This window comes from Mauremys reevesii, linkage group 4, assembly GCF_016161935.1.
Source record: "Mauremys reevesii isolate NIE-2019 linkage group 4, ASM1616193v1, whole genome shotgun sequence".
Classification (NCBI taxonomy): Eukaryota; Metazoa; Chordata; order Testudines; family Geoemydidae; genus Mauremys; species Mauremys reevesii.
In genome coordinates this window covers 8,800,159-8,827,514 of record NC_052626.1, presented here as the reverse complement: position 1 = coordinate 8,827,514, position 27,356 = coordinate 8,800,159, and the positions used below count along the sequence as shown (strand labels likewise).

The following is a 27,356-nucleotide window of genomic DNA, read 5'->3' as shown; positions in this document are numbered from 1 at the left end:
GCCGGTCTCCCCCCGCCCGTAAGTCAGTAGGGACGGGGGGGGGTGTTACATGGCCGATCCCCCCCCTGTTAGTCAGTAGGTGCTGGGGGTGTCACATGGCCGGTCTCCCCCCGCCCGTTAGTCAGTAGGTGCTGGGGGGGGTCACATGGCCGATCCCCCCCCCGCCCGTTAGTCAGTAGGGACGGGGGGGGGTCACATGGCCGGTCTCCCCCCGCCCCCCCCCCCCCCGGCAGAGGGCAGGGTTGCACCGCCCCCGCGTGCGTGACGCTGCCGCCGCGCCGCCCCGCTGGGCTGGAGCCGGCTGCGGCAGCCGGGGCCGGGTGTGAGCGGGGGCCGGGGGGGCGCGGGCGGAGGCAGCTGCCCCGTGCGCGGCATGGAGTCCCCCGAGCCCGGCCCGCCGCACGGCCCCTGGCAGCTGGGCAACGACGCCGGCTACGGCTGCTGCTACGAGCACTCGGCCCGGGGGACGGCGGGCGAGGACGGGGCGCGGGGCCCGGAGCACCTCCCGCCGCTGCGCCCGGCGCTCGTCCTCCTCCTCCGAGGGCGAGCCCGCCGCCGCCCGCCGCCGCGAGCCCAGCCTGAGCGACGAGGCCGGCGGCGGCTACGAGTTCGACTCGGCCGAGTCCGGCACGTCGCTGCGCTACTCCACGGGCGGCGAGGGCAGCGAGGGCGCCGGGCTGGCCAGCAGCGAGAGCGGCGGCAGCGGCTTCTCCCTGGCGGCCAGCGCGCTGCCCGAGCGGAAGCGGCCGCGCTCGGCGGACGGCGGCGGCGGGCGGCCCCGCTACGAGGTGGTGCGGGAGCTGGGTCCCGAGGAGGTGCGCTGGCTCTACCGCGAGGACAGGAAGAGCTGGAAGCCCTTCATCGGCTACGACTCGCTGCGCCTCGAGCTGGCCTACCGCGCCCTGGGGCCCGGCGACGGCCCCGGCCCGCCCGTCTGCGTGCGCGGCGGGCTCTACGAGGTGGATGTGAGCAGCGCCGAGTGCTACCCGGTCTACTGGCAGCGTGAGTGAGAGCCCGCCGGGGCGGGGGGGAGCCGGCCACCTGCCCCCCCTTGTTCCCCTCGGGTCCCGCCTCGGGGGGGGAGCCGGCCACCTGCCCCCCGCCCCCCCTTGTTCCCCTCGGGTCCCGCCTCGGGGGGGGGAGCCGGCCACCTGCCCCCCGCCCCCTCTTGTTCCCCTCGGGTCCCGCCGGGGGGGGGGAAGCCGGCCACCTGCCCCCCCTTGTTCCCCTCGGGTCCCGCCTCGGGGGCGGGGGCGGGCCCCCGGCCCCCCGCCCCCCCTTGTTCCCCTCGGGTCCTACCGGGGGGGGGGAGCCGGCCCCCTGCCCCCGTTGTTCCTCTCGGGTCCTACCGGGAGTCGGCTACCTGCCCTTCCCTTGTTCCCCTCGGGTCCTACCGGGAGCCGCCACCTGCCCCCGCCCCTCCCCTTGTTCCCCTCAGGTCCCGCCTGGGGTGGGGGAGAGCTGGCCACCTGCCCCCCCGCCCCTCCCCTTGTTCCCCTCAGGTCCCGCCTGGGGTGGGGGAGAGCTGGCCACCTGCTTTCCCCCCCCACACACACACTTGTTCCTCTCAGGTCCCGCGGCGGGGGGTGTGGCTATCTGGCCACCTGCTCCCCCCTTGTTCCCCTCAGGTCCCGCCGGGGGGGGGGATAGCCGGCCACCTGCTCCCCCCTTGTTCCCCTCAGGTCCCGCCGGGGGGGGGATGGCCACTTGTCCCCCCTTGTCCCCCTCAGGTCCTGCTGGGGGGGATGGCCACCTGTCCCCCTTGTTTCCCTCTGCCCCCCCGGTCTCCCTCAGGCCCTGCCTACCTCAGACCCAGGCAGAGGACCAGCCCCAGAGAGACCCTGTGCAGAAGCAGGCCCTTGCACCTTCCTCAGCCCCTGCCCCCCCCCATCCCTTTCAGCCCCTGCTCCCCTCAGTCTCTGCTCGGGTGGGCACCTGCCCAGGAGAGCCTCTGAAAATGAATAGGCACCTGCCTCCCCTTTGTCCTTGTCACTCCCCACCCAGATGGCCAACACCTACTCTGGAGAGCTCCCAGGAAGGAGCAAGCACCTGGTTATCCCTTGCCCCCCCTCCCTCAGGCCCCACCTGGGTGCGAATGTGTGGAAGGGAGGCTATCAGGCTCATTTGTGTACTTGAGGGCACCCCCACCCACACACATCCTGGACAGAACAGGTTCGAGAGGCAGTGCAGATCCCCTGGAGACTGGGGGAATCACCTGCTTTCTATTCTCCCTGTACATCCTACAGGGGTGAGCATGGAGGGTATTGCCCATGCAGGTCACTGGAGGAGTAGGGTTTATCTACTCTTTCAGATCATTTCTCCCCCCACACACTCAGACACAGAGCTGTAGTGGAAGAAGCACAACATAGGGGGCACTGCTCTTGGTCCCCATGCAGCCTGAGCCATGGTGGAATGGGCAAAGGAGTGGGGAGCAAATATAGTTTATTTGGGAACTGGGAGATGCGTCCTTTTCCTTCCCCTACATTCTGGGCCTTTGAGGCTATGTCTACACAACATTTTGGAGCGAGCCTCCCAGTCTGGGTTGATAGATTTGGAGCTAATGGGGCTTGCACTTGTGTTCTGATCATAGCAGTATAGACAGCTCCCTACGCTTCATAGCCCAAACGCCAGCCCAAACTACAACTTGAAAGTGTTGTCTATACAGCTGTTTTTTTTAGAGTGCTAGCATGAGTCCTGCTAGCCCCAGGTCTGTTGACCTCGGGTTGGGAGGCTTACTCCAAAATGCTGTGTAGACTGACTCTTAGAGAGATGTACCAGGTGATGAGGAGAAGACCATGAAGATCCCTCATATTCTCTGTTCCTCTTTGCCCAGCAGCAGGCAGAGAAGACTTCATCTTCTCATCTCTCCCCACCTACCACAACCTTGGCACTTGTGCCATGGGAGAATGGGTAACGGACACAGTTGGCCCCTGGTTGCAAGGAGGAGACTATGCAAGTCACCCTGAGAATGGGGAAAGCTGCTCTCTTCCCTCTAGCAACTGTGCCAGGGGGGCAGAACAGGAGCAAGTACACACAGCTGTGAGATGGGGCAGGAGACAGTGCATACCAGCAGTTTAAAGATTTAATTTCTTGATCCTGTGCCTTGTCCATTTTGGAAGCAGATTCAGTCTCATTAAGTCTGAGTAACAGATGTTTTAAATAATAACATGCTGCTCAGAGAGAGGGATTTCTGAGGTTTGAAAGGAGAGATTCCTAGATGCCAGTACCTAATGCAGCACTGTACAAGAGATAAAATAAACTCATAGTACTGAGAAGATTGATGATGGATGCTTTTCTATCCATAGAAAACTAACTGAAACAATGCTTGACCTTACCAGGGTTGGATTATGGATAAACAGAGCCTCTGGTATTTCAGGTACCTCCCTCTGATCATCTGTGACTCAAGCTCCCCCTCTTTACTCTCACATTTCCTCCTCTCTTTGCCCCAGTATGGGGTCTCATCTTCCTCCTACTTCTGAGTCCTTCATTGTCCCTACCAAGTGGGGCAGCCTGTCCAGCCCCAGCAAGCCTGCGTCACTTGCCTACTGCTCTGTTTCTGCTGTCGGTCTCCGGTGGGGAGCTGAGAGCTTGGGGGGGCGTAGCTGGGATCCCAATGGGGAGCTGAGAGCCTGGACAGTAGCTGGGCTCAGAGCTGGAGCCCCCCCATTTGCCTCTGGGTTACAGCCCCAGCTGTGAGCTCAGCAAGGTTCACAGCAGGAACCCTACCAGTTTTTCTGGTCAATTTCAAAGCTCCAGCAGGAGCCTTGAAATTAACAAGAATGACAGCCTACAGCTAATTTAAGCAGTGTCTACATAGACACTGCATTGCTCTAAATACACCGACATAAGTCCTACGCCTCTCAGGCAGGTGGAATTATGCCGCTGTAGTAAGACACTTGCATCTGCTGGAGCAAGGCTGTAATGTAGACACTGGTATAATTAGGTCAACATAAGCTGCCTTACCTTGACCTAACTCTGTAGTGTAGATCAGGCCCTATAGTAATGAACACTGACAGTTCATTAATCAATGAAATGTATTGCCCAAGTGGCAGGAAGGACTTGATTAAAACTTTATGCTTGCTAAAATATTTCCTTACTAGAAGTCTTCAGATATCCTAGATCTATCTGAGGAGTCAATTATAACATCAGAACCACTAGATTGAGTTACAGCTTGAAGAAATTAATTATTGAGAATGTTATCTTTACCCAGTGAGTGGAGATTTATTTAATGAATATTGCAAACCTAGCAAGGGTGCCATGCAAATCAGTAAAGTTACTGGAGGAGGCCTCCTAGATAAATATGTAACTTGACGTTTCATTCCCTGTCTCTTCCATTGACATGGCAATGAATATTTGATTACAAAAAGCAATAATTCATAGGTCTCTTCCATCTGAGTTCTATGACTGTTAGATCATCCAATCCATCCCCTTGCCAATGCAAGACTCTTCCTACAGTACATTTTTCTATAGTTTTACTCAGTTTAGTTTTCAAAATCCCAGGCAATATCGTTTCTTCTCCTTCCTTTGCAAGTCAGACTGTTCTACAGCCTAATCATAGTGGTGACAGAAAGGTTTATCCTGATAGCCTAGTTTTCCTATTCTTAATTTCAGACTGGCATTTTGTCTTTATCTCTCTTCCCCTTTAGTAGTCACTTAGCCAAGTTACACACATTTAGTTTTTTAATCTGTTCTCATAAATCAATCCCCTTCTGCTGCTGCTAACTCTAGTTCTCAGAATGTTCTTTATTTTGAATTCTAACTGCATGTCAGCGTTGCCCATCCTGTAAACTGACATCTATCAATAGAAATTTATAACTTGAGCCAAAAATTTTGTTGTTGAGATAAAAACAAAATGTTCTTTTTTCCCCACCCCTTTGGACATTACCTACCTGCGCATGAGAATACTGCTTATATTTTAAGAGGGATATAATACTTCCACTTCCCTTAAAGTTGACCTACAAAGAAGAAACCCTTTGGCACTGTTCCTCCTTTTTTTTTGCTGATGTGCAATATATGGCAAGAGTCTGAAACGTTCATAATTTTTTTTTTTGAGCGAGAGAGAGAACCTATTTTTAAGCTTCTCTTTTTGTACTAGAAATTCAGGTCTCATTTACCCAGTCTTTCCTGGAAGATTGTATGGACAACTGCAGAGCTAAAAGGACTATGTCATCACAAATACCAAGGAGAAGCTTGTGGAACTAAGAAGGAAATTTTTCTTCACTCATTAAAATCCATTTTTTTTACTTTGTTTTGTTGGGGTTTTTTTTACCTCAAATGCCTGAACAAACAATTGGGGGAGGGGGGGGAGATGTCTAGGTTAAAGATTATGCCCCGCGTCTTCAATTAAGGCCTTTGAAAATTCATACTCAGGTTCTCTAGACTCCAAAGAAGATTGCCAGCAAAAACACAGAAGAGAAGACTTTGTATTTCAAGCAGGAAAAAAGTCTTTCTGGCAGCCTTTGTATATCACACGTCAGCAAAATGGTAGAATTCCATTTTTTTCCTTTTGCAGGTAACCTTTCAGTTCCACATTAATCCTTATTAGAATTTTATTTGGCTGGCTTACCAGTAGGTAGTATACCCTTTGGTAAAAACATATCCTTTCTGTTGAGAGACCATTCTGCGCAGTATTAATAGTTTGGTGCAATTATCCAGGTGCAGCAATTATCAAATACAGGCTTGAAGTATTACAAAGTAGTAAGACTGGACTTATTCTGAGGGATGAAAGCTTTCCGATCTCTGCTAGTGGAGACCAGTGCTCTAAACAGATATTTGCTAATAGCTTAATTGCTTGATAGTATAGTGATTTAAACTGTGCAAATGTAGGAGAGAAGCAAATAACACAAAATAAATTATTGGAAGTTGCTGGAATTATTAATAATTGAAATTATTAATATGGGAAACCACCAAACACTAATTTAACCACAAATTCTTATTAAATCCAAAGTCTAACTTATACAATTGCTCTAAACATGCCTAAAAAGCCTAAATAATAAGCAATTTACTGCATCCAAGCAGTAACAAAACATTTTGAATCATTTGATCTAGATACTTACAAACAGGCTAAACCCAGGGGTGCTTAGACCCATGTTGGTCGGATCCAATGTGGTGAGGCAGGTATTAGCAATGAATCCTTTAAGAGCTTACTTTTTATACCCTCTAACAAACAAGTGATGTCATTTCCAGTTATTGACTTCAGCTAAAACCCAAATTGAGACAGTTCACCCTTATTTCCAGTATTAATCCTGATAAGATTTACAACCTCCTTCTGCCCAAGGCCTTTCCTCCCCTCATTCTTGCTGTCCAGCAGTTTTCCCATTGCACGTGAGTTCACGTAGGCTTTAACATTGCTGTGTGGGCTAAGGAAGGACCGTGTTGGCTCATTTTAAGACAGATTCTGTTTTATTTAAAACCATCTGCAGTCATCCCTATTGGTCAGAGGCCTTCTTTTTAGAAACATCCCCTTATCGTCTTTGAACCAGGTATCCTCCGTACTTTATTCCTTCTGGCCTTATCACTTACTATTTTCAAGGACTTCCTTCTACTTGCTAGTCAGGGCTTTCTTTATAACACATATATACTTCCTTAAACAAATTTATGCTAACTTTAATTCTTTTATTTTATATTTATCCTACAGACATATTGAAACCTGACTGTATAGCTGCAGTCAATATTAATATTCAGTCCTTGCAACTCTTGTTCCCTTCTTTTTCTTTAATATGTAATTGCACAAGTAATTATTTGTAAATTTTTCTGTAAAAATAAAATTGAAATGTGTTGGCTAAAAGTTTAAATTTCAGGAATGTTGTCAAGTATAAATTCATATTAAAACAAAAATCCCAAACTTTCCCTTACCTGTAACCAATAACACCTTGGATTATAAGAACCGCCACATTGAGTCATACCAACGGTCCATCTAGGCCAGTATCCTGTCTGATAGTGGCCAGTGCCAGATGCTTCAGGGAGAATGAACAGAACCAGGCAATTTTAATTGATCCATTCCCTGTTGTTCAGTCTCAACTTTTGGCAGTTGGAGGTTTAGGGAAACCCAGATCATGGGATTGTGTCCCTGACTGTCTTGGCTAATGGAGATGACTGGTTCAGAGCATTAGCAGGAAAAGGTCATTAGAGATTTTGGGAAGAACTGTTTTGGTGGAGTGTAACGGGCTGACACCCGATTGAAGAGGTTCTAGGATGGTACTGGAAGAGAGGAATTCCAGACAGTTATTGCAGACAATGCATTCACTGAGCTTGGAGATGAAAGGGAGATGAGGCAATAGTTGGAAAGACAAGGGGGTAAGAGTGAGTTTTTAAGATGGGAGAGAATAAAGTATGCTTATATGACGAAGGGAAAGAACCAGTGGAGAGTAAGAGGCTAAGGAGATGGATAAGGGTGGAGATGAGAGTTGACACCAGGGAGATGAGCATGTGGTGACTGGAGCAAGTGGGAGGGTTAGAGGAGGAAAGCAAATGGGAAATTTCTGTGTCCTTGACAGAAGAGGGAGGAGAGAATCTAGAGGTGTGAAGAAAAACAAACAGAAGAGCGGGACAGGCATAACTATTATTTTCTTGTTCATTAATGTTTCAGGAAGGGTTTTGGTCTCCATATGGAGGATCTGAATTTTTTTTAATGGAGTTAAATAGGCATTCACATTTCAGAAACCTTCTCACTTAGACTATTAATCTATTGTCCATTGCTACTCTGCCCTGGGGTGTAGTTTGCTCGCAAAGTCCCATTTTAGGTCCCCAGTTAGGAAGGCGCTTATGCTTATAGTTAAGGATATGCTTGTGCTTAAGTCCCTTTGAAGTCAATGCTTAAAGTTAAGGACATGTTTTATGTACCTTTTGTGAATCGCGATGTTAGATATTAGAAAAGGATAACTATTTGTCAGGTTCAGTTAGCCTCTGCCTACTGTTGTTTGAAAGAATGCAGGTCTTTTCCCTGGATTTGAAGAGGTTGATGGGGGAAGGGGTTCTAAGACATGTTTATTCTATCCATAGAATGCTGGTGGTGGAAGTAACTTATGTAGTTGTCTCACTTCTAAGTACTAAATTCCCTACTATTATTCAGAATGTGTGTGTGTCTAAGGCATATTTTTATGCTCTTCCAAGTCTGGATTCAATGGCACCATCGCTCTTTTCAGAGCATGGTGTGTGTGCCAATGAGTTCTTTGACAGTCCTATCCACAGGTAGGGCATACCTGCTCACTAGCAGTGCTCTGTATCCAAGCAGCAGATTCTTTCCTCTTCTAATGCTGATCATCACAAAGCATGATTCAGTTCACCTTGCAATGCCTCAATCCATCTACAGGCTGACTCTGCCAATATGATTGCAGAGCCACTGTCCATTATCTTTGAAAACTCATGGTGAACGGGGGAGGTCCTAGATGACTGGAAAAAGGCTACTGTAGTGCCCATCTCTTAAAAAGGGAAGGAGGAGGATCTGGGGAACTACAGGCCAGTCAGCCTCACCCCAGTGCCTGGAAAAATCATGGAGCAGGTCCTCAAGGAATCAATTCTGAAGCATTTAGAGGAGAGAAAAGTGATCAGGAACAGTCAGCATGGACTCACCAAGGGCAAGTCATACCTGACTAACCTAATTGCCTTCTATGAGGAGATAACTGGGTCTGTGGATGAGGGAAAAGCAGTGGATGCTATTCCTTGACTTTAGCAAAGCTTTTGATACAGTCTCCCACAGTATTCTTGCCGGCAAGTTAAAGAAGTATGGGCTGGATGGACCATAAGGTAGATAGAAAGCTGGCTAGATCGTCGGGCTCAGTGGGTAGTGATCAATGGCTCCAGCCAGTATCAAGCGGAGTGCCCCAAGGGTCGGTCCTGGGGCTGGTTTTGTTCAACATCATTAATGATCTGGAGGATGGCGTGGACTGCACTCTCAGCAAGTTTGCAGATGACACTAACCTGGGAGGAGTGGTAGATACGCTGGAGGGTAGGGATAGGCTGAAGAGGGACCTAGACAAATTAGAGGATTGGGCCAAAAGAAACCTGATGAGTTTCAACAAGCATAAGTGCAGAGTCCTGTACTTAGAATGGAAGAATCCCATTCACTGCTACAGACTAGAGACCGAATGGCTAGGCAGCAGTTCTGCAGAAAAGGACCTGGGGTTACAGTGGATGAGAAGCTGGATATGAGTCGACAATGTGCCCTTGTTGCCAAGAAGGCTAATGGCATTTTGGGCTGTATAAGTAGGGGCATTGCCAGCAGATTGAGGGACGTGATCATTCCCCTCTATTCAACATTGGTGAGGCTTCATCTGGAGTATTGTGTCCAGTTTTGGTCCCCACACTACAAGAAGGATGTGGAAAAATTGGGAAGAGTCCAGCGGAGGGCAACAAAAATGATTAGGGGGCTGGATCACATGACTTATGAGGATAGGCTAAAGAAACTGGGATTATTTAGTTTGCAGAAGAGAAGAGTGAGGGGGGATTTGATAGCTGTTTTCAACTAACTGGAAGGAGGTTCCAAAGAGGATGGATCTAGACTGTTCTCAGTGATACCAGATGACAGAACAAGGAGTAATGGTCTCAAGTGCTGTATGATTTAAAAATTGATTTTCGTGTAATGATTTTAAAACAACTATATATCAAAACGGAGGTCTTACTGTTACATTAAAATGAACATACTCCCTGCAGTGAGAGCGTTCTTACAACTCCTTCCAGAAGAAAAGTCTGTCTATGAAAGAATGAAATTGAGTAATTTTTTTGTGCAGTTTAATTTCTTGTGCTTAAACTGTTTTTTATAAGATTAGTAAAATTTATGTGAATAATTAGAACAAAATACTTTCTGGTTTGTAACCTTTTTCTTCCACTTGTCATGTCTGGCATTGAAATTTATTTTTAAAGATCTTGTATATACACACCATGCAAATGAATAACCAGCCAAGCATATTGATATCTTCACACTTGAGTCATTGCAAACTATAGATTATATATGTAAAAGTTGGGGAAGTCAAGAAGTCAAGGGAAATACCTCTATATGAATCAAAATTTTGGAGACAAAAAGTAAAGCAAAGCAACAAAATTAGTAAACCTTCACCAACGGCAAGCAAAGGAGTAAAACATTAAATGTGACAGAAAAAGCATTGATTCAGTGCTAAGACTGAGACAATAATACATCAAAATCAGGAAGTTCCAGAAATGAAGATTTCTGCCACAAAATTAGTTCATTTTATAGTGTAAGTTAGATACTAAATAACATTAAGGGTTTAATTTTCCAAGGAAATCGGGGCTAAAATGTACATACAGTACAGGCAGCATATCCAGATAATATAGTAGAAATTGTAGGCTGAAATTTTCAAGTGTCTAAGGGTATGTCTACACTACGAAATCAGGTCGAATTTATAGAAGTCGTTTTTTAGAAATCATTTTTATACAGTCGATTGTGTGTGTCCCCACACAAAATGCTCTAAGTGCATTAAGTCGGCGGACTGCATCCACAGTACTGAGGCTAGCGTCGACTTCCGGAGCATTGCACTGTGGGTAGCTATCCCGCAGTCTCCGCTGCCCATTGGAATTCTGGGTTGAGATCCCAATGCCTGATGGGGCAAAAACAGTGTCGCGGGTGGTTCTGGGTACATGGCGTCAGGCCCCCCTCTACCTCCCTCCCTCCCTCTGTGAAAGCAACAGCAGACAATCGTTTTCGTGCCTTTTTTCCTGGGTTACCTGAGCAGACGCCATACCACGGCAAGCATGGAGCCCGCTCAGCTCACTGTCACCTTACATCTCCTGGGTGCTGGCAGATTTGGGACTGCATTGCTACACAGCAGCAGCTCATTGCCTTTTGGGAGCAGACGGTGCATTACAGTTGGTAGTCGTCATCGTCGTATTTCTGGGTGCTCTTTTAGCTGACCTCGGTGATGTCAGTCGGGCGCCTGGGCAGACATGGGAGTGACTCAGCTAGGTCATTCCCATCTTCTGCCGAGCACCCAGGAGATGACGATGGCTAGCAGTCGTACTGCACCGTCAGCTGCCAGCCTAAGATGTAAAAGATAGATGGAGTGGATCAAAACAGGAAATTGACCCGATTTGTTCGTGACATCAACGGCCTGCTAAACCCAGGGTTTTGAGTTCAATCCTTGAGGGGGCCATTCTGTGTGACAGTTGTTTGTGTTTCTTCTTGATGCAAAGCCACCCCTTTTGTTGATTTTAATTCCCTGTAAGCCATGTCATCTGTCGCCCCTCCCTCTGTCAGAGCAACAGCAGACAATTGTTTCGCGCAAAAGCAGGCGAGGAGGCAACAGCAGCGCAGTGACGAGAGTGATGAGGACATAGACATGGTCATAGACTTCTCACAAAGTACGGGCCGGGCAATGTGCACATCATGCTGATGAGCTCTGCATGGTCACCAGTGCTGATCAGCTTACCACGCTGGCCACACAGGAAATGAAATTCAAAAGTTCACGGGCCTTTTCCTGTCTACCTGGCCAGTGCATCTGAGTTGAGAGCGCTGTCCAGAGCGGTCACAATGGAGCACTCTGGGATACCTCCTGGAGGCCAATACCGTCAAATTGCATCCACACTACCCCAAATTCGACCCGGCAAGGCTGATTTCAGCACTAATACCCTCGTCGGAGGTGGAGTAAAGAAATCGATTTAAAGAGCCCTTTAAGTTGAAAAAAAGGGCTTTGTTGTGTGGACGGGTCCAGGGTTAAATCGAGGTAATGCTGCTAAATTCGACCTAAAGTCGTAATGTAGACCAGGCCTAAGTGACTGAGGAGCACAATTGGGCTTTGCTTCTAAGTTACTTAAGTGCTTTTAAAAATTGCATCCTTAATTTTTAGAATTTTCTAGCTTTTCAGTGCTTGATTTCTCAACCTTAAATTCAAAACCTGGATTTACATTAGTTCCACCCCTCTCCCATCCTTTTTTTAAAAGGCATGAGGGAAGAGACGGAACAAATATCACAGCACATCTTTAATTTAGGGACTCGGGGAGAAGCATCAAATACATTATATAGAGTGCACGGGTTAAGCTGCTGAAAGAACTTTTTTTTTTTTCTTGAAACAGTAATGTTCCATAGTGTGGGCTATGAAGTATACTTTGTTTGAAGGGTGGTTTTTAGGTGTCTGCTGGTTTTGAGTAATGCTTTGGCAAAAATTTCAGTTGAAACATCAGGGGAAAGTGTGTGTCTTTCAACTTAGATACCTCAAAATGGCTGTATTTATTTTGCTTAAACATTCACAAAAAGTAAAAAAATTAAGATGAAGAATTCACTTGAAACAATTATGAGGTTGAAATGGAAGTTTTGGGATTTCACCATACATAGGTGAAAACTAAACTTTTTTTATTTAATTGTGCCTATCCTAATTTTTAAGTGCAATTTACAAAACAATTTCTAGACATTTCATAGATTTTTGAGGCAAGACAGGTAGCTTTTGATCATCTAATCTGATCTACTTCATAACACAAACCACAATTAAAGGGGAATTAGATGTATCCCAGCAACCAAAGCATCCATGGAATTTCAATCCAGGAACTCTGGCATTCAGAGCCAGGAGCGTAGCTCTAAGACATAGTCACAGCCTCGCCAAGACCATTAGAGCCGATCAAAAATGTTTCCCAACCTTACCTCCTTTGGTCCTCTAATTGACCCAACGTAATTGCTTAATCCTCCACTCGCTACTGAAATGCAGTCTTTGGGAGCAGAACATGACCACTGATTAGCAGTATCCAGGATTTATTACACTCTAGTTTAAAGGCAGGAAATTAAGACTGTGGTGTATAACTGAAAGTGCAGGGAGGTTTTAGGTTAGTAGAACATCATAATCCATACTAGAATTTGACCAGGACTAAAGTCCACGTCTAAACATTTCTTATACTACAGTAATGGGTGTATCAGTGAAGAAAATTAAATACAAATGTTAATGAGAAACTGTTCACATCAGCTTTACCAAACATTCTACTTTTGTGAGAAGTCCCTTAGAATATTCAGTGATCAAAAATGTTCACAAGGTTGGTTGTTTCTCATCTGAAAGTCAGTGTTCCCTAATACAGTGGTAGGATAATGTCATTACAGACACGGAAGGAAAACTGCCACTTACTGACTGATTTCCTGTACCATCTCGATTTTCCTTCCAGGTCTCTCACTGAAGTACTGACCAAACCTTGTGAAATTTGACAAGATTACAGCTCAGGGTAGTACGGGTATAGCTGTATTGCACAGCAGTTTAGAGGAAGAAAGGAAGCATACTGCTTCCATTTGAAACTTCACTGGGTCTTTAGGGAGGCAGAATGTAATTACTCTAATCATAGTCAACAATCCTACTCTACCAAAAAAGCATCTTTGGGTCTGTACGTGTTTTTAGATAGAATATTTACTTAATGTTACACTCTCACATGAACTCATGCCCATTCCATACATGGAACCTGAAATATGGTTGGTTTCCTTCAAAATTAAGCCACCTTAACAACTTTTTAAAATCAAATGTTGGCTGTTCAAAACTAGTCTCACCTTCTTGACTAAGATTCTGTGAGGGGGACACTGCCCCATCAATAGCCTGGGTACTGCTGTTGAATGTTACAGCCAGCAGCAGCAAAGCACCCCCAAGAGAAATTCTGTCAGGAAGGGTTTGAAAATGTTAAAATTAAACTTTTTATTTTAAAATTTAGGTTTTGAAGATTTGTGGGCAGGAAAATTACAGTTGAAAAGTTTGGGGTCCTTAAAAATTGAAAGCAGGTGTTTTAGTTATTTAATCTGTAATGTAAAATTTGGAATCACTTGTTCTGATGACAGCTTTAAAGTATGTACAGTTTTAAGAAGCTATGGAAGGAGTGTAATCTAATCAGAGTACTTAGTGAAGAATTGAAGAATTTCTTGTAAAGATTTATGCGTGGAATAGTTGCATCTTGGTTTCTATCAACAATGTATTCTCTCATGAACACCCACACATCATGTGAATTCAGTTTTACCCCACACATTCCTTTGTTGCAGCCTTACCGGGTGTGTACAAATTAATTCCATCATGAAACATATATTTGACAGGTGTAAAATATAGGTGAATACAGCACAGCTTAAAATGAATAAGTGCTTCATGAGGCACCACTAGCTGAAATTCACTTTTTGCTCCCCACCCTAGTCTTGTATTGTGGAGGTGGTGGTTGGTGACTCCATAGTTAAAGGCATTTTTGGTCCTGTTTAAATGCAAACTTTATTTCACACTTTTAATGACTGAATTTATAGTCCAGACATGGCACAATAACTTTTCATAGGACAACTGAATTTTGCATGTCAAATGAAATATTTACTATCTTTTGCAGAGCAGATGTTTAAAAATTAGAAATTGTTGTTTTCCTCACATTTTTTTGTCTTCCTATAGTTAACCAGATTCCTCACAAATCTCTCTCTTTTTCTCTCTCTCACACAAAATATCTCGTATGTAGCAACTTTTGATCCTTACACAGAATAACTGTTCTGAGCTGTGCAACCATAAGTTTGATGAAACTTTTTGAGTTGTCTGCTGCTTTTGTTTTCTGAATGACATTGCCAGCCTTGCCTGCCTTGACTCACAAGCTGTGCTCTATGCGTAATGGGTGACAGAGAGGCAGAATGGGAAGCAGCAGAGAGAGCTGGGCTCTGGTGAGAAGGGGAGCAGCGTTTGGGAGCATCAGAAGTTGGGGAGTTTTTGGGGAGCCCTGGAGGGGGTTTAGCTAGTGTGTGCTGGGACTGGGGGGGGAATATCTAGTGTCTGGGGGAACCTGGGGGTGAGCGAGGCCTGTGTTGTCTGGAGCCTGAGTTTTGGGAAGGAGTTTTGTCTGTGGTGAGGAATTGGGACCTACAGGGTTGTTGCTGCCTTACAGGGCTACCTGCAGTTCTCCTAGCCACTAGTGGACTCTGTGATGCATATTCTGCAGGCATCTTAAGAGGTTTATCTTGTTGCGTCTTCAGCAGCTGGCAGCACCAAGTGAGGGAAGCTAACTGTAGCCCTAGGCTCCTTCCAGGCCACCTGCAACAAGCTCCCGTCACTAATCCTCCAGCTGCTGCAGGCCCTCTGCTCTACCCACCCCCCAGCTGTGCTAAGCTATCCCACACACTCCTAACACTGCAGGTCACCTTAGTACCCTGACTGCCTCAAGAGCCCAGGATCACCACCCATCTACCCCAGCTATACCTAGCTGCTCCAGAACCAGTTGAAGCTCTGCTCCCAAAGTGGCTGTAGCTGCATTTCTTCCCCTTTCCTTTCCCCCTCCCGTTACGTCCCAGCTCCCTGCTACAGGGAGACAGGAAGGTGGTTGCCATTCAGGATGCTCTGGAAGCAGCTTCTCCCTCTGGTGAACCTCCTGTGAAAACGTTTTTCAAATAGCTTTTCCAGTGTAGTGCAAACAGGTATGCGCTATATAGCGATTGTATTAGAATGCTTGAGAGCTCTAGCCCTCTTGGTTCTCCCATGAACTTGTAAGGATTATACCTCTATGCAGTGTGTGTATTGTTAGATGGAAAGCTCAGAAAAACTAAGCAGTATCTTGTAAACAAAAAGGAGAAAATACTGGTAAAAACAAAGAATAAAATATAGAACATCTGCCTTATTCTCATGTGGGCAAGTTCTGCAGAGGACCTTACTACAGTTTGTTCGAACTCCTAATGACAAAGGGGAAAACTTAGTGGTGATAACCTTACATTCCTTGTCTGTGCCTCCATTTGTTTCTTTTCATTTCCCCTGAGCAGTTGACAAATTGTCCAGACGAGAGCTGCTTTCTCCATTCTCCCAAAAAATCTCTCTTTCCGGGGGGGCCTGGCTCTTTTCAATAATGAAGCCAAGTTCTTTGTTAGTCTCTTTCTGAAAAACGCCTTGTCATTGTCTAGCGTTCTTAGCTCCCAGACATACAGAACATGTCTAAATTTGTTTGGCTGTATATACACATGCTATGTATGCCCCAGTTGTTTTCTTAGCTCCCTTCTTTAGAGCCTACCTTTTGTAAGAAATCAATGGCTCACCTGGTTCCTCTGAGGGACTTCTGGTGAGGCGTAGTCTGCTCGAACCCCAAGACTACAGGACAACTGACTTCCACCAAGGACTTCTGGCTCAGCAGTACATTAGATGGAAGGCATGAAAGGAGGAGGCACAGAGCCAGGAATATAGGCTTTTGTGGCACTACATCAGTTGAGCCATGAGGACGGAGAATATGCCCTTTTCAGCTTTTCTTCCTGCTTTTCCATCCCCATTAAGCGTGTGAGTGTTGGGGGGAGAAGGCGCGTTCTGAACAGAGGGAGAGTGGGGTGTTGGAGCTTGATGTTGATAGGTGTGAGGTAGGAGGAGGAAGAGTCCTGAGCCTGGATGTAGAGGAGGTGTAGGTGTCCGAAAGAGAGTGAGTGTAGGAGTGATGAAAGGGTAAGAGAGATTTAAGGTGAATGATTTGGGAATAGGAGAGAACAGCACAATGGTCATAAAGGAATAAAAACTGTGTTCTCCCACTGGGCCCTTTATGTAAGTGTCCCAGTTCTTCATTTTGAGAGAGGGAGAGGATGCACGTTTTGCTTCCCACTTCTCCACCAACTCCTTTGTCCTCCACTGAAATGCTTCAAGGTGACACCTCTGACTACAGTGTGCACTTTTTCACTTTGAATATAATATTAGCTTGCAAATGGGAAGGGGTTGAAGATTGCTACCTGCAGATCCTCCACTTATGTTGAGCAACAACCACTAATGACTATTAGGATACACTTGGGTGCAAACTTTCAGCACAGGCCTCTGATGTTTTGAGTGCAAACTAGGAAGATGAATGCCCAGCTATTCATTTTGTAAATACAAATAGTTACATGCATATTTAGAGTTTGGAATGAGACTAAAAATTTGGCCCTTAGTGAGAATGCAGTTTTATGTTTTAATAGACTCTCTGGCTTTCATACTGAAGAAATCCCTAAAAATCAGCTTCTTGCCAGCATGTAAATTGGACTGTTTAAAAAATATTGAATTGGGCACCAAAGGAAAGGTTACTTTTTAGTAATAAGTCAACAGCAGTAACCACTTTAAGGGTTCCAACCGTGACGTTAGATTGTCATCAAAACGTAACAAAATTCAAATTCTTTTACTTATTTAGTGCCAATTTCTGGTATGTTGAATGCTAAATCCCTCCTGTTTTGCTTTTTAGAAACTGATAAAATCCCTGTAATGCGTGGGCAGTGGTTTATTGATGGTACATGGCAGCCATTAGAAGAAGAAGAAAGTAATCTAATAGAACAAGAACATCTCAATTGTTTCAGAGGCCAACAAATGCAAGAGAACTTCGATATGGAAGTATCAAAACCTGTAGATGGGAAAGAGGGTAAGATATTGCCTGGACTGTTCATACCATTATTATTTGTTTGTATTACTGTGATTGTGAAACAGATTTCTATTAATATGAATGTTTGGTGTATTCTGTGATCTTGCATGGCGACTAGCAATTATTTGCTCAGGTTGCTTTTCCCATTTTTCAATGTAGCTTGATGGTTCTAGGATTTATTACTGAATCACAAAAATGGTACCATTCACAGCATTCTATGTAAAACTAAACTCCTGGGTGAATTTCTTGTCATATGCCCATTTTGCCTCATTTCACGTTGTGCTTTTTATTGTATCTGAAAGTCTCACTTGAAACTAAAGTTTTCTGTCCATGGGTCAAGAAAAGTGCTGATGACCTCAGTCTAAACTGGCTCTAAAATTCCAGCCAGTTACCTTAATTCTGCCCTGAAGGGAGCATCATTTTCACAGATGAGATATTTCCTTTTTCATTCTGGCTCAATCCAAGATTTTTTATCAGAGTAGTTTGCAGTTGCATTAAATTGTGTGTGTTGCTTTTGTGATAGAAATCCTTGTATTTTAATGACCAGGCTGAGAACACTGAGCTAATGTTTCTCAAGGTTGTGAGTCAAACTCATTTCACATTTTTAAGATCACCCTGCTGAAATTACTGTTGTTGAACTAATTACCACCGACAGTAGAATCAGTTGCTCTGGGTAAGTACAGCACAACAAAAATTCAGTATTCTTAACTTTCTAGTTTTTGTCCTTGCTTGCCACTATTTGTCAGGTTCCCATTAAACCAAGGACTGCAAGTACAGGGGCTTCAAAATATAAATTAATTAAATAGGGCTTTAGGGTTTTTTGTTTGTTTGTTTTTTTGTTTTTGACAACTTTACTGTTAAACTTTTTTTAAAATATACATTTAAAAATACTTTGGACGGAAATTACAGAAAGTGGCCCTGTGCTTGGAAGTGTTCCCCTGAGTAGTTAATTGGGAAAGTGGTATATTATGTGTATAAATTCATTAAATGTTTTATATACGTCTGCTACAATTGATATAATAGTGTGCTACAATAAGCAGTCTTTTATCCTCTCAAGGCTCATATGTAGCTCCCATTAATACTAACTGATGGTAGACTAGACCTCTAATGATCACTCATAGCTGTACTGTTTATTGAGAGCACTGTAGAAATTTGCTGATGCTAACACAAATCAGCAACAGAAGTCCTAAATTCTCAGCAAAGATTTAATAGCAGAATAGTGAGACTTAATTACTTTCACAACATATACTATGGACTATTAATCTATATTTAAAAACTAACCTATATTATAAAAAAAGCACATTGTTTGTGTACCAGACATCAGTAATCCAGATTATACTATTGGAGCTGGCCCCAGCCATATGCAGAAGGTGGCTGTAGGCTGAAGAATTTCAGGGCAGAAATCCCCCTCCCTCCCTATAGTCAGGAAGTTGTTTAGTTCCTTTTAACTGCTTTCGTTTTAGAGGCAACTTTTTCTCCCTAATTTGGCTTGAAAACCCTGGGACAGGGTGGTATCCTTTAGCCTACTGACTGAGGCACAGCCTCTCTACCATTTCATCTTCTCTTCTGTTGCCATTGCCCAGCTGATCCTCTGTAGAAAATAAACCAATAGTTTATAAGATGTTTCTCACTCCATTTTTCTGCAATCCCCCAGTGCAGCACTTGGAGTAGAATTACACTGCTTAAGTATTTGCCAAGTGATGCTGCTCTCTCTCTTTAGATATGAATAATCCCAGTAGATGTGAACCCCCTAAAAAGTGCCAAGGAGAGCAAATGTATTCATATTTGCTGTGTTGCAGAAAGTCATTGCCGTGGGTTCCATATGCACCAGTTGTGAAGGGCATAATACCTAGAGCCATAGTCCAAGTGTTACTCTCGTATCAGTGTCTTTCTTAGTTCTGTGTTTTCCCTTCAGGGGAATGTCCCACTCTGTAGGAGGAGGAAGCCTAAGTCAAGTTATCCCTTTCCTTAGTTCTGATCCTGGATTCCAATCCCTCATCAAGGAAAATAACCATGAATTATGCAGGACCTTTAAGACATATCAATGTTAGGTCTTGGGCAAGTAAGAATTGCTTTGCTAGATCAGGGTATAGTCCATTAGTCAGGTTTCCTGTCTCTTGCAGTGGCAAGTACTGGATGCTTTAGAGGGAGGTGCAGGAAACCCCCTAATGGAATAACCTGCCCATGGTGGGATTTCCTTCTTTCTTAAGCCTCATAAATTAGAATCACAGAAATGTAAGGCTGGAAGGAACCTCAATGGGTCATCTAGTCCAACCCCCTGTATTGAGGCAGGCTAAAGTATTATGTAGACCTTCCCTCATAGATGTTTGTCTTACCTGCTCTTAAAAACTTCCAATGACAGATATTCCACAATCTTGCTAGGTATTTCTTCCAGTGCTTAAATACCCTTGCAATTAGGAAACTTTTCCTGATGTCTAACCTAAATCTTGCTTACTGCAATTTAAGCTTGTTAGTACTTGTCCTGTTCTTAATGGAGAAGGAGAACAATTTATCACCCTCCTCTTGGTAAGTCTTTTACGTACTTGAAGACTGTTATCATGTACCCCTTTAATCTTCTCTTCTCCAGATTAAACACGCCTGTTGTTTTTTTTTTTTTCCAACCTTTCTTCGTAGGTCAGAAAATCACTCTGAAAATCACTCTGAGGCAGTTTAGCATAGATCTTATTCATTTAAATGAATTTTGAAATTTACTGTTTTTGAAATTGAGTGAGTTTCATGTTGGAAACCTTCACTTACTATGTATTTGTTTTTGTTATGCGCTTGCATGTTTAAAATGCAGCTGTACTCCCAATAACTGACTCTGTAAAAACTGCATTGTGGGCTACCTTGTTTGTTTGCGTCAGTAAATCCAGATCAGATTTATCAGATCAGAAACTTTTTCTTAGGGCTGTCGATTAATCACAGTTAACTCACACTATTAACTCAAAAAAATTAATCATGATTAAAAAAACTTACTCTGATTAATCACAGTTTTAATTGCACTGCTAAGCAATAGAATACCAAGTGAAATTTATTACATATTTTGGATGTTTTTCTACATTTTCAAATATGTTGATTTCAATTATAACACAGAATACAAAGTGTACAGTGCTCACTTAATATTATTTTTATTACTAATAGTTGCATTTTAAAAATGATAAAAGGCATTTTTCAATTCACCTCCTACAAATACAGTAACTCCTCGCTTAATGTTTGTAGTTTTTCCTGAAAAATGCGAGTTTATGCAAAATGATGTTAAGAGAATCCAATTTCCGCATAAGACTTAATGTAAATAGTGGGGGTTAGGTTCCAGGGAAATTTTTTTCACCAGACAAAGACAGACAGACAGACAGACAGACAGACAGACACACACACACAGTTTTAAACAAACAATTTAATACTGTACACAGCAATGATGATTGCAAAGCTTGGTTGAGGTGGTAAAGTCAGAGGGTGGAAGAGAGTGGGATATTTCCCAGGGAATACCTTACTGTTAAATGTATCAGAGGGGTAGCCATGTTAGTCTGGATCTGTAAAAGCAGCAAAGAGTCCTGTGACACCTTATAGACTAACCCAGGCCTGCACAACTTGTAAAGCGGCGAGGGCCACGTTCCTCCAAAGAAAACAGCTGAGGGCTGAAACCTCCCAGCCCGAGGAAACACCCTGCCCCAGCGCCGCCCAGCCCTGCGGAAACAAACCCTCCTTCCCCAGCGCCGCCCCACCAAAACAGCTGTGGGTCAAAAAGGAAGTTTGCGGGTGGGGAGGCGATACTTTATTTTAAATCAACCAGGGGCTCCCAGCTAAAGAGGTGGCTGGGAGCCCTCAGGGTCAAATTAAAGGGCCCGGGGCTCCGGCGGCTGGGGGAACCCGGCAGGGCCGGCTCTAGGTTTTTTGCTGCCCCAAGCAAAAAAAAATTTGGCTGTCCCCCTTCCCAGCCCTGGGCTCCCCCTGTACCCTCCTGCTGCCCCAGTCCTGGGCTCTCCCCCCACCCACACACACCCCCTGCCACCCCAGCGCTGGGCTTCCCCTTTTCCTCCCCACCAGTGCCCTCCCTCCACCCTGCTGCTGCCCCAGCCCTGGCTCCCCCCCACCAGTGCCCCCCCCCACCTCCTGCCGCCCCAGCCCTGGGTCACTGGTAACTCGCTCCCAGGGCGGGTCATTCAGCCGGAATTTTGGATGTGCACAAAACACAGACAGGATTGGTTCCCATATGGTTACAGAGCTGCAGTAAAGTGGAACAATTTTCAGCTTGTGTGATTGGAAGATATCTGGATGCATATTATAAGACTGTCCTCCATAAATGAGGAAAAGTTGAGGTGCCTTTATTATTCTTTTGTTCCACTCTTTCTTTCTATGGGGAATTTGCCAATGCAATATCACTGTCTTCCTTTCAAACAAACAAAAAGGCAATGGCTGTTGAAAGTAGCAATTCCAGTCCTAATAAGCATTTCTTGCTCAATTTTATCCCACTTTTTCTACAGCAAGTTACAGTGGATCAGTATATTTGATTTGGGAGAAATGAAGTAAAAGCTGCTCAAACCGAGCTTGAGCACTCCTGAATTTTGAGGTGTTCAAATCTGGAAGGCAGGAGCTGGGAGTGGGAGAAGGCTGTGGGCTCCATGGGGGAGCATGGCAGCAACTGTCTGGAGCTGCAGGGAGACAGACACGCTGGTCTGAGTGGCACGGTAAGCGGTTGGGGGGTTGGAGACGGGGTCGGGGGTTCCGGGGGGCAGTCAAGGGACAGGGAGCAGGGTGGGTTGGATGGGGCAGAGGTTCGGAGGGGCAGTCGAGACAGGCAGCAATTGGATAGGCATGGGAGTCCAGGAGGTTTATCAGGGGACAGGGAGGGGGTGGGGTCTCAGGAGGGGCAGTTGGGTGGGGTCTCCGGTGGAGGCAGTTGGGGACAAGGAGAAGGGCGGCTTAGATAGGGGCTGGGGTCCCAAGGGGCAGTTAGGGGCAGGGGTCTCGGGAGGGGGTAATCAGGGGACAAGGACCAGTGGTGCTTAGATCGGGGTGGGGATCCTGGGGGGCAGTTGGGGCAGGGGTAAGGGAAGGGGGCAATCAGCGGCCAGGGGCTGGGATTCAAAGGGCTCTGGGATCCCTGCCCCTGCGGGCAGCCCAGAGCCCTCTGATTCCCGGCCACAGCAGGCAACGCAGAGCCCTCTGATTCCCGGCCCCGGCTGGGATTCAAAGGGCTCTGGACTGCCCGCAGAGCGCCGTGTGTGGGGGATTTAGAATCCCCCAGCGGGCGGCCCGTGGTCCGTATGTTGTGCAGGCCTGGACTAACCGATGTATTGGAGCATGAGCTGTCGTGGGTGAATACCCACTTCATCGGATGCAAGCAGTGGAAATTTCCAGGGGCAGGTATATATATGCAAGCAAGAAGCAGGCTAGAGAAAACGAGCTTAGTTCAATCAGGGAGGATGAGGCTCTCTTCTAGCAGTTGAGGTGTGAAAACCAAGGGAGGAGAAACTGCTTTTGTAGTTGGCAAGCCATTCACAGTCTTTGTTTAATCCTGAGCTGATGGTGTCAAATTTGCAGATGAACTGAAGCTCAGCAGTTTCTCTTTGAAGTCTGGTCCTGAAGGTTTTTTTTGCTGCAGGATGGCTACCTTTAAATCTGCTACTGTGTGTCCAGGGAGATTGAATTTTTCCAGAGTCTCCTTCTGGAAAATCCAGCACGATTTCAACAGCTTGCACCCCACCATCAACCTCAGCCTCAACTGCTAGAAGAGGGCTTCATCCTCCCTGATTGAACTAAGCTCGTTTTCTCTAGCCTGCTTCTTGCTTGCATATATATACCTGCGCCTGGAAATTTCCACTACATGCATCCGACGAAGTGGGTATTCACCCACGACAGCTCATGCTCCAATACATCGGTTAGTCTATAAGGTGCCACAGGACTCTTTGCTGCTCTTACTGCTAAATGATGAACTAGCACTCGGCTGAGCCCTCAAGAGTTAACACATTGTTGATGTAGCCTCACAATCTACAAGGCAGCACAAATGGAGGGAGGGGAGACAGCATGGCAGACAGAGAGACACCCCTGTGTGTGTGTGTGTGTGAGAGATTTGCATTGCCCCTTTAAGTACGCTGACCCCACTCCAAGTACATTGCCTTTTTAAGTAGATCAGCATGTTGAGACAGCAGCTGCTGCCAGCAAGCTCCCTCCATCCTGAGCCCTGTTGTGTGTCCCCCTGCTCTATGGAGATGGGGTAAGTAGGGGGGAGGGGGACACCCTGATATTAGCCCTTCTCTTTCCCCACCCCACCTCTGCACAGCAAGCAGGAGGCTCCCAAGAGCAGCTCCAAGGCAGAGGGCAGGAGCAGCACATGGCAGTGTGGGGAAGGACAGCTGAACTGCTGGCAATTGATAGCCTGTTAGCCGGCTGCCGCACAGGGAGCTGATGGGGGGGTCTGCCGATCCACCCTGGTTCTGAGCCCCCATCAGCTAGCTCCAACGGGCTGCTCTTTCTGCAAGCAGTGGACAAAGCAGGCGGCTGCCAAACAAAGTTATAAGGGAGCATTGTGCAACTTTAAATGAGCATGTTCCCTAATTGGTCAGCAACGTAACAACGAAAAAACGTTAACCGGGATGACTTTAAGTGAGGAGTCACTGTACTATAGTGCAATCTCTTTATCATGAAAGTGCAACTTACAAATGTAGGGTTTTTTTTGATACATAACTGCACTCAAAAGCAAAACAATGTAAAACTTTAGAGCCTACAAGTCCACTCAGTCCTACTACTTCTTCAGCCAATCGCGAAGACAAACAAGTTTGTTTACATTTATGGGACATAATGCTGCCTGCTTATTATTTACGTCACCTGAAAGTGAGAACAGGCGTTCACATGGCACTTTTGTAGCCGGCATTGCAAGGTATTTACATGCCAGATATGCTAAACATTTGTATGCCCCTTCATGCTTTGGTCACCATTCCAGTGGACATGCTTCCATTCTGATGACACTCATTTAAAAAAAAATGTGTTAATTACACTTGACTGAATTCTTTGGGGGAGAATCGTATGTCCCCTGCTCTGTTTTACCTGCATTCTGCCATATGTTTCATGTTATAGCAGGCTTGGATGATGACCCAGCACGTGTTATTTCTTTTAAGAACACTTTCACTGCAGATTTGACAAAACACAAAGAAAATGCCAATGTGAAATTTCTAAAGATAGCTACAGCATCAACCCAAGGTTTAAGAATCTGAAGTGCCTTCCATAATCTGAGAGGGACTTGGTGTGGAGCATGCTTTCAGAAGTCTTAAAGAGCAGCAGTCTGATGCAGAAACTACAGAATCCAAACCACCAAAAAAAGAAAATCAACCTTCTGCTGGTGGCATCTGACTCAAATAATGAAAATGAACTTGCATCGGTCTGCACTGTTCTGGATTGTTATCAAGCAGAACCCTTAATCAGCATGGACATGTCCTCTGGAATGGTGGCTGAAGCATGAAGGAACATGTGACTCTTTAGGGCATTTGGCACGAAAATATCTTGTGATGCCGGCTACAACAGTGCCATGAGAACACCTGTTCTCACTTTCAGGTGACATTGTAAACAAGAAGCGGGCAGCATTATCTCCTGCAAATGTAAACAAACTTGGCTGAACAAGAAGTAGGACTGAGTGGAATTGCAGGTTCTAAAGTTTTACATTGTTTTATTTTTGAATGCAGGGTTGAGTTTTTTTCATAACTCTACATTTGTAAATTCAACTCTCATGATAAAGAGATTGCACTACAGTACTTGCAATGGGGGAATTGAAAAATACTATTTCTTTTTTTTATAGTGCAAATATTTGTAATAAAATATAAACTGAGCACTGTACATACACTTCGTATTCTGTGTTGTAATTGAAATCATTATCTTTGAAAATGTAGAGAACATCCAAAAATATCTAAATAAATGGTATTCTATTATTAACAGCACGATTAATCACGATTAACTTTTTTAATCGTGTGATCAATCAAACATTTTTAATTACTTGACATCCCTAATTTATTTTTTTTAAAGGAGGATTTTTTGATTAATTGCCAGCCTGGCAAATTCAACCTGGAAAGTAAAACCAGGCATTTCCTGACTAGTGTATAATCACCAGGCAGTGACAGACTGCAGATCAAATTCTCTCTTCAGTTACACAAGTGCAGCCCTTTTGAGCTTCATTCTCTGCTCTCATACATCAGCTTTACACTTCTGTAACACTCTTCACATAGTGGACCTCCTCCCAGTTTATACTGATCTACGTGAAAGGAGGAATGAGGCCCATTGTTTTCAGTAGGGTTGTGGAAGTTTTACCTGTCCCTTCAATTGGAACGTAGTGACTTTGTTGATTCAGGAACCAGAATAGAGAATCCATTTCATTGTCAGAATTTAATCACATATTCTTAGGCATATTGGCTTTCTGGAGCTAAAAGCGTTCTTTAATAAAAGGGAAAGATTCCTTAAGGCTTGTCCCCACTAACTGGGGTGTAAATTCTAGTGCACACCAGCATCTAGCACATTTGCTGACCCCTGTGGACCCTGCTGGCACTCACTAAAAGTTCCTTAGTGCAAGTTAATGTAGTCCTGGTTCAAGCAGTACTAAGTTAACCTTTGGTAGGGAACTTTTAGTGTGTGCTAGCAGGGTCCACACTGACTAGTTAGTGCACAATACACTAGTGTGCACTAGAATTTACGCCCCAGCTAGTGTGAACTGAGATACCATATAGACTGTCCCTTAGTCACTAAAGAAAGAATATATGACTGAATGAATATGAACAGAACAGTTGTACTGAGTAAGAAGATGCCATTTTTACACAGTCAATTTTGGGGGAGAGCCTCACTTTCAGACTAGCTGCTGGAAGCCCCAAATAAATACAAGAGCAGTTAATCAAAACTGACCTTTTAAGGTACTATTGTTTTCCTTTTTCACAGGTGTGAGAGCAGTTTCTTCCAGATCACCTAACTTTCCGCCTGGTGGGATACCGTAACTTTCATTCCTCTCAGGGTGTCCCTTCCATAACTGAACAGCACTGGTGCCTCCTTATGAGGGTAAGGTAAGTCCATCAAATGTTGCAAAGTAGTCCCGGGGTTTTCTTTTCAATAGTCTTGCTTTATATCCTAGAAGGAATGAAACAAGACTATTGAAAACCTTACAAAAATGACAGACTTGCCTTACCACCATGAGAAAACTCCAGTGCTGTTCAGGAATGGAAGGGATATCTCAAGCAGAGTGTATGCTGGGCTGACTGTGTGAGAGGCAACTGTTTACAGACCTACAAAACAGGGAAACACTGGGATATTTTAGCCTAACTTCTGATGACCATATCCTCATACTACTGAGGGAGGCATCCGGTAGCTGTCCTTGAAGTTACTAACTTTTTTATTGTTTACAGATTACCTTTAAGATTCCTGCATACTACCCATTGCACGAATATACATTTTGTTTTTGTACATGCTAATGCAAAGGCACTGAGTGAGTTGATAATCTTATTGTGGCATGGTTTGTCTTTTACTGATGGTGTTAGATGTGCCATACCCAGGATGATATGAATGTTTATTTTATGAGAACTGAAGAAATAACATTTGGCTAAGATGAATTGACATTTTTATTACAAAATCCATTTTAAAAAAATTATGTGCCTGCAGTATTTTTGAGTAATATTTTCCAAATCTGACCATTCATTTCAGTGATAATGATACTAATGAAAAGAGAAATGATGCCCCTTTTTTAAATTTTACTTTGAAGCTCAGTGTTTTTACTTTTAGTTGTCTACCACCTCCCTCCCTTCTCCCTCCCTTCTCTGTTCAAATGGAGAGGATATAAGGAGAGTACAGATGCTGCATGTCTTAAACGAAAGCGTTCCCAAGGTACAGTAATTGTAGATTTCTTTCTTGTAGTTTCCTCCTGGCTTAGGAAGCTTTAAATTGTAGCTTGTATATTTCAGTGAAATGTGTTAGATCTCTGTGCTTCCAGTTCTTGCATCATACTTATGTCATCTTCCCTCGGAAGGGGAAGAAAAAGCATTTTGAATCTTGAGGAAAAGTAGAAGCATTGTGACTCTTACAGAAAAGTAGAAACTAACAATATATTTGTGTCA

At 44.9% G+C, this 27,356-nt stretch overlaps 1 protein-coding gene across 2 annotated transcripts in view; it reads left to right on the top strand.

The window, feature by feature from the left end:
* The first annotated feature begins 354 nt into the window (after window positions 1-354).
* DDHD1 (DDHD domain containing 1) overlaps window positions 355-27,356 on the top strand; it is a 94,454-nt gene continuing 67,452 nt past the window's right edge. The window contains exons 1-3 of one of the 2 annotated variants that reach the window (XM_039536899.1): window positions 355-1,002; window positions 17,104-17,277; window positions 27,025-27,126. In XM_039536899.1, the coding sequence (XP_039392833.1) occupies window positions 17,124-17,277; window positions 27,025-27,126 (256 nt within the window). In that variant the 5' untranslated portion in view covers window positions 355-1,002; window positions 17,104-17,123. Of the gene's footprint in view, window positions 1,003-5,466; window positions 5,513-17,103; window positions 17,278-27,024; window positions 27,127-27,356 lie in introns of those variants that run through there. The other variant, XM_039536901.1, reaches the window with a different exon arrangement.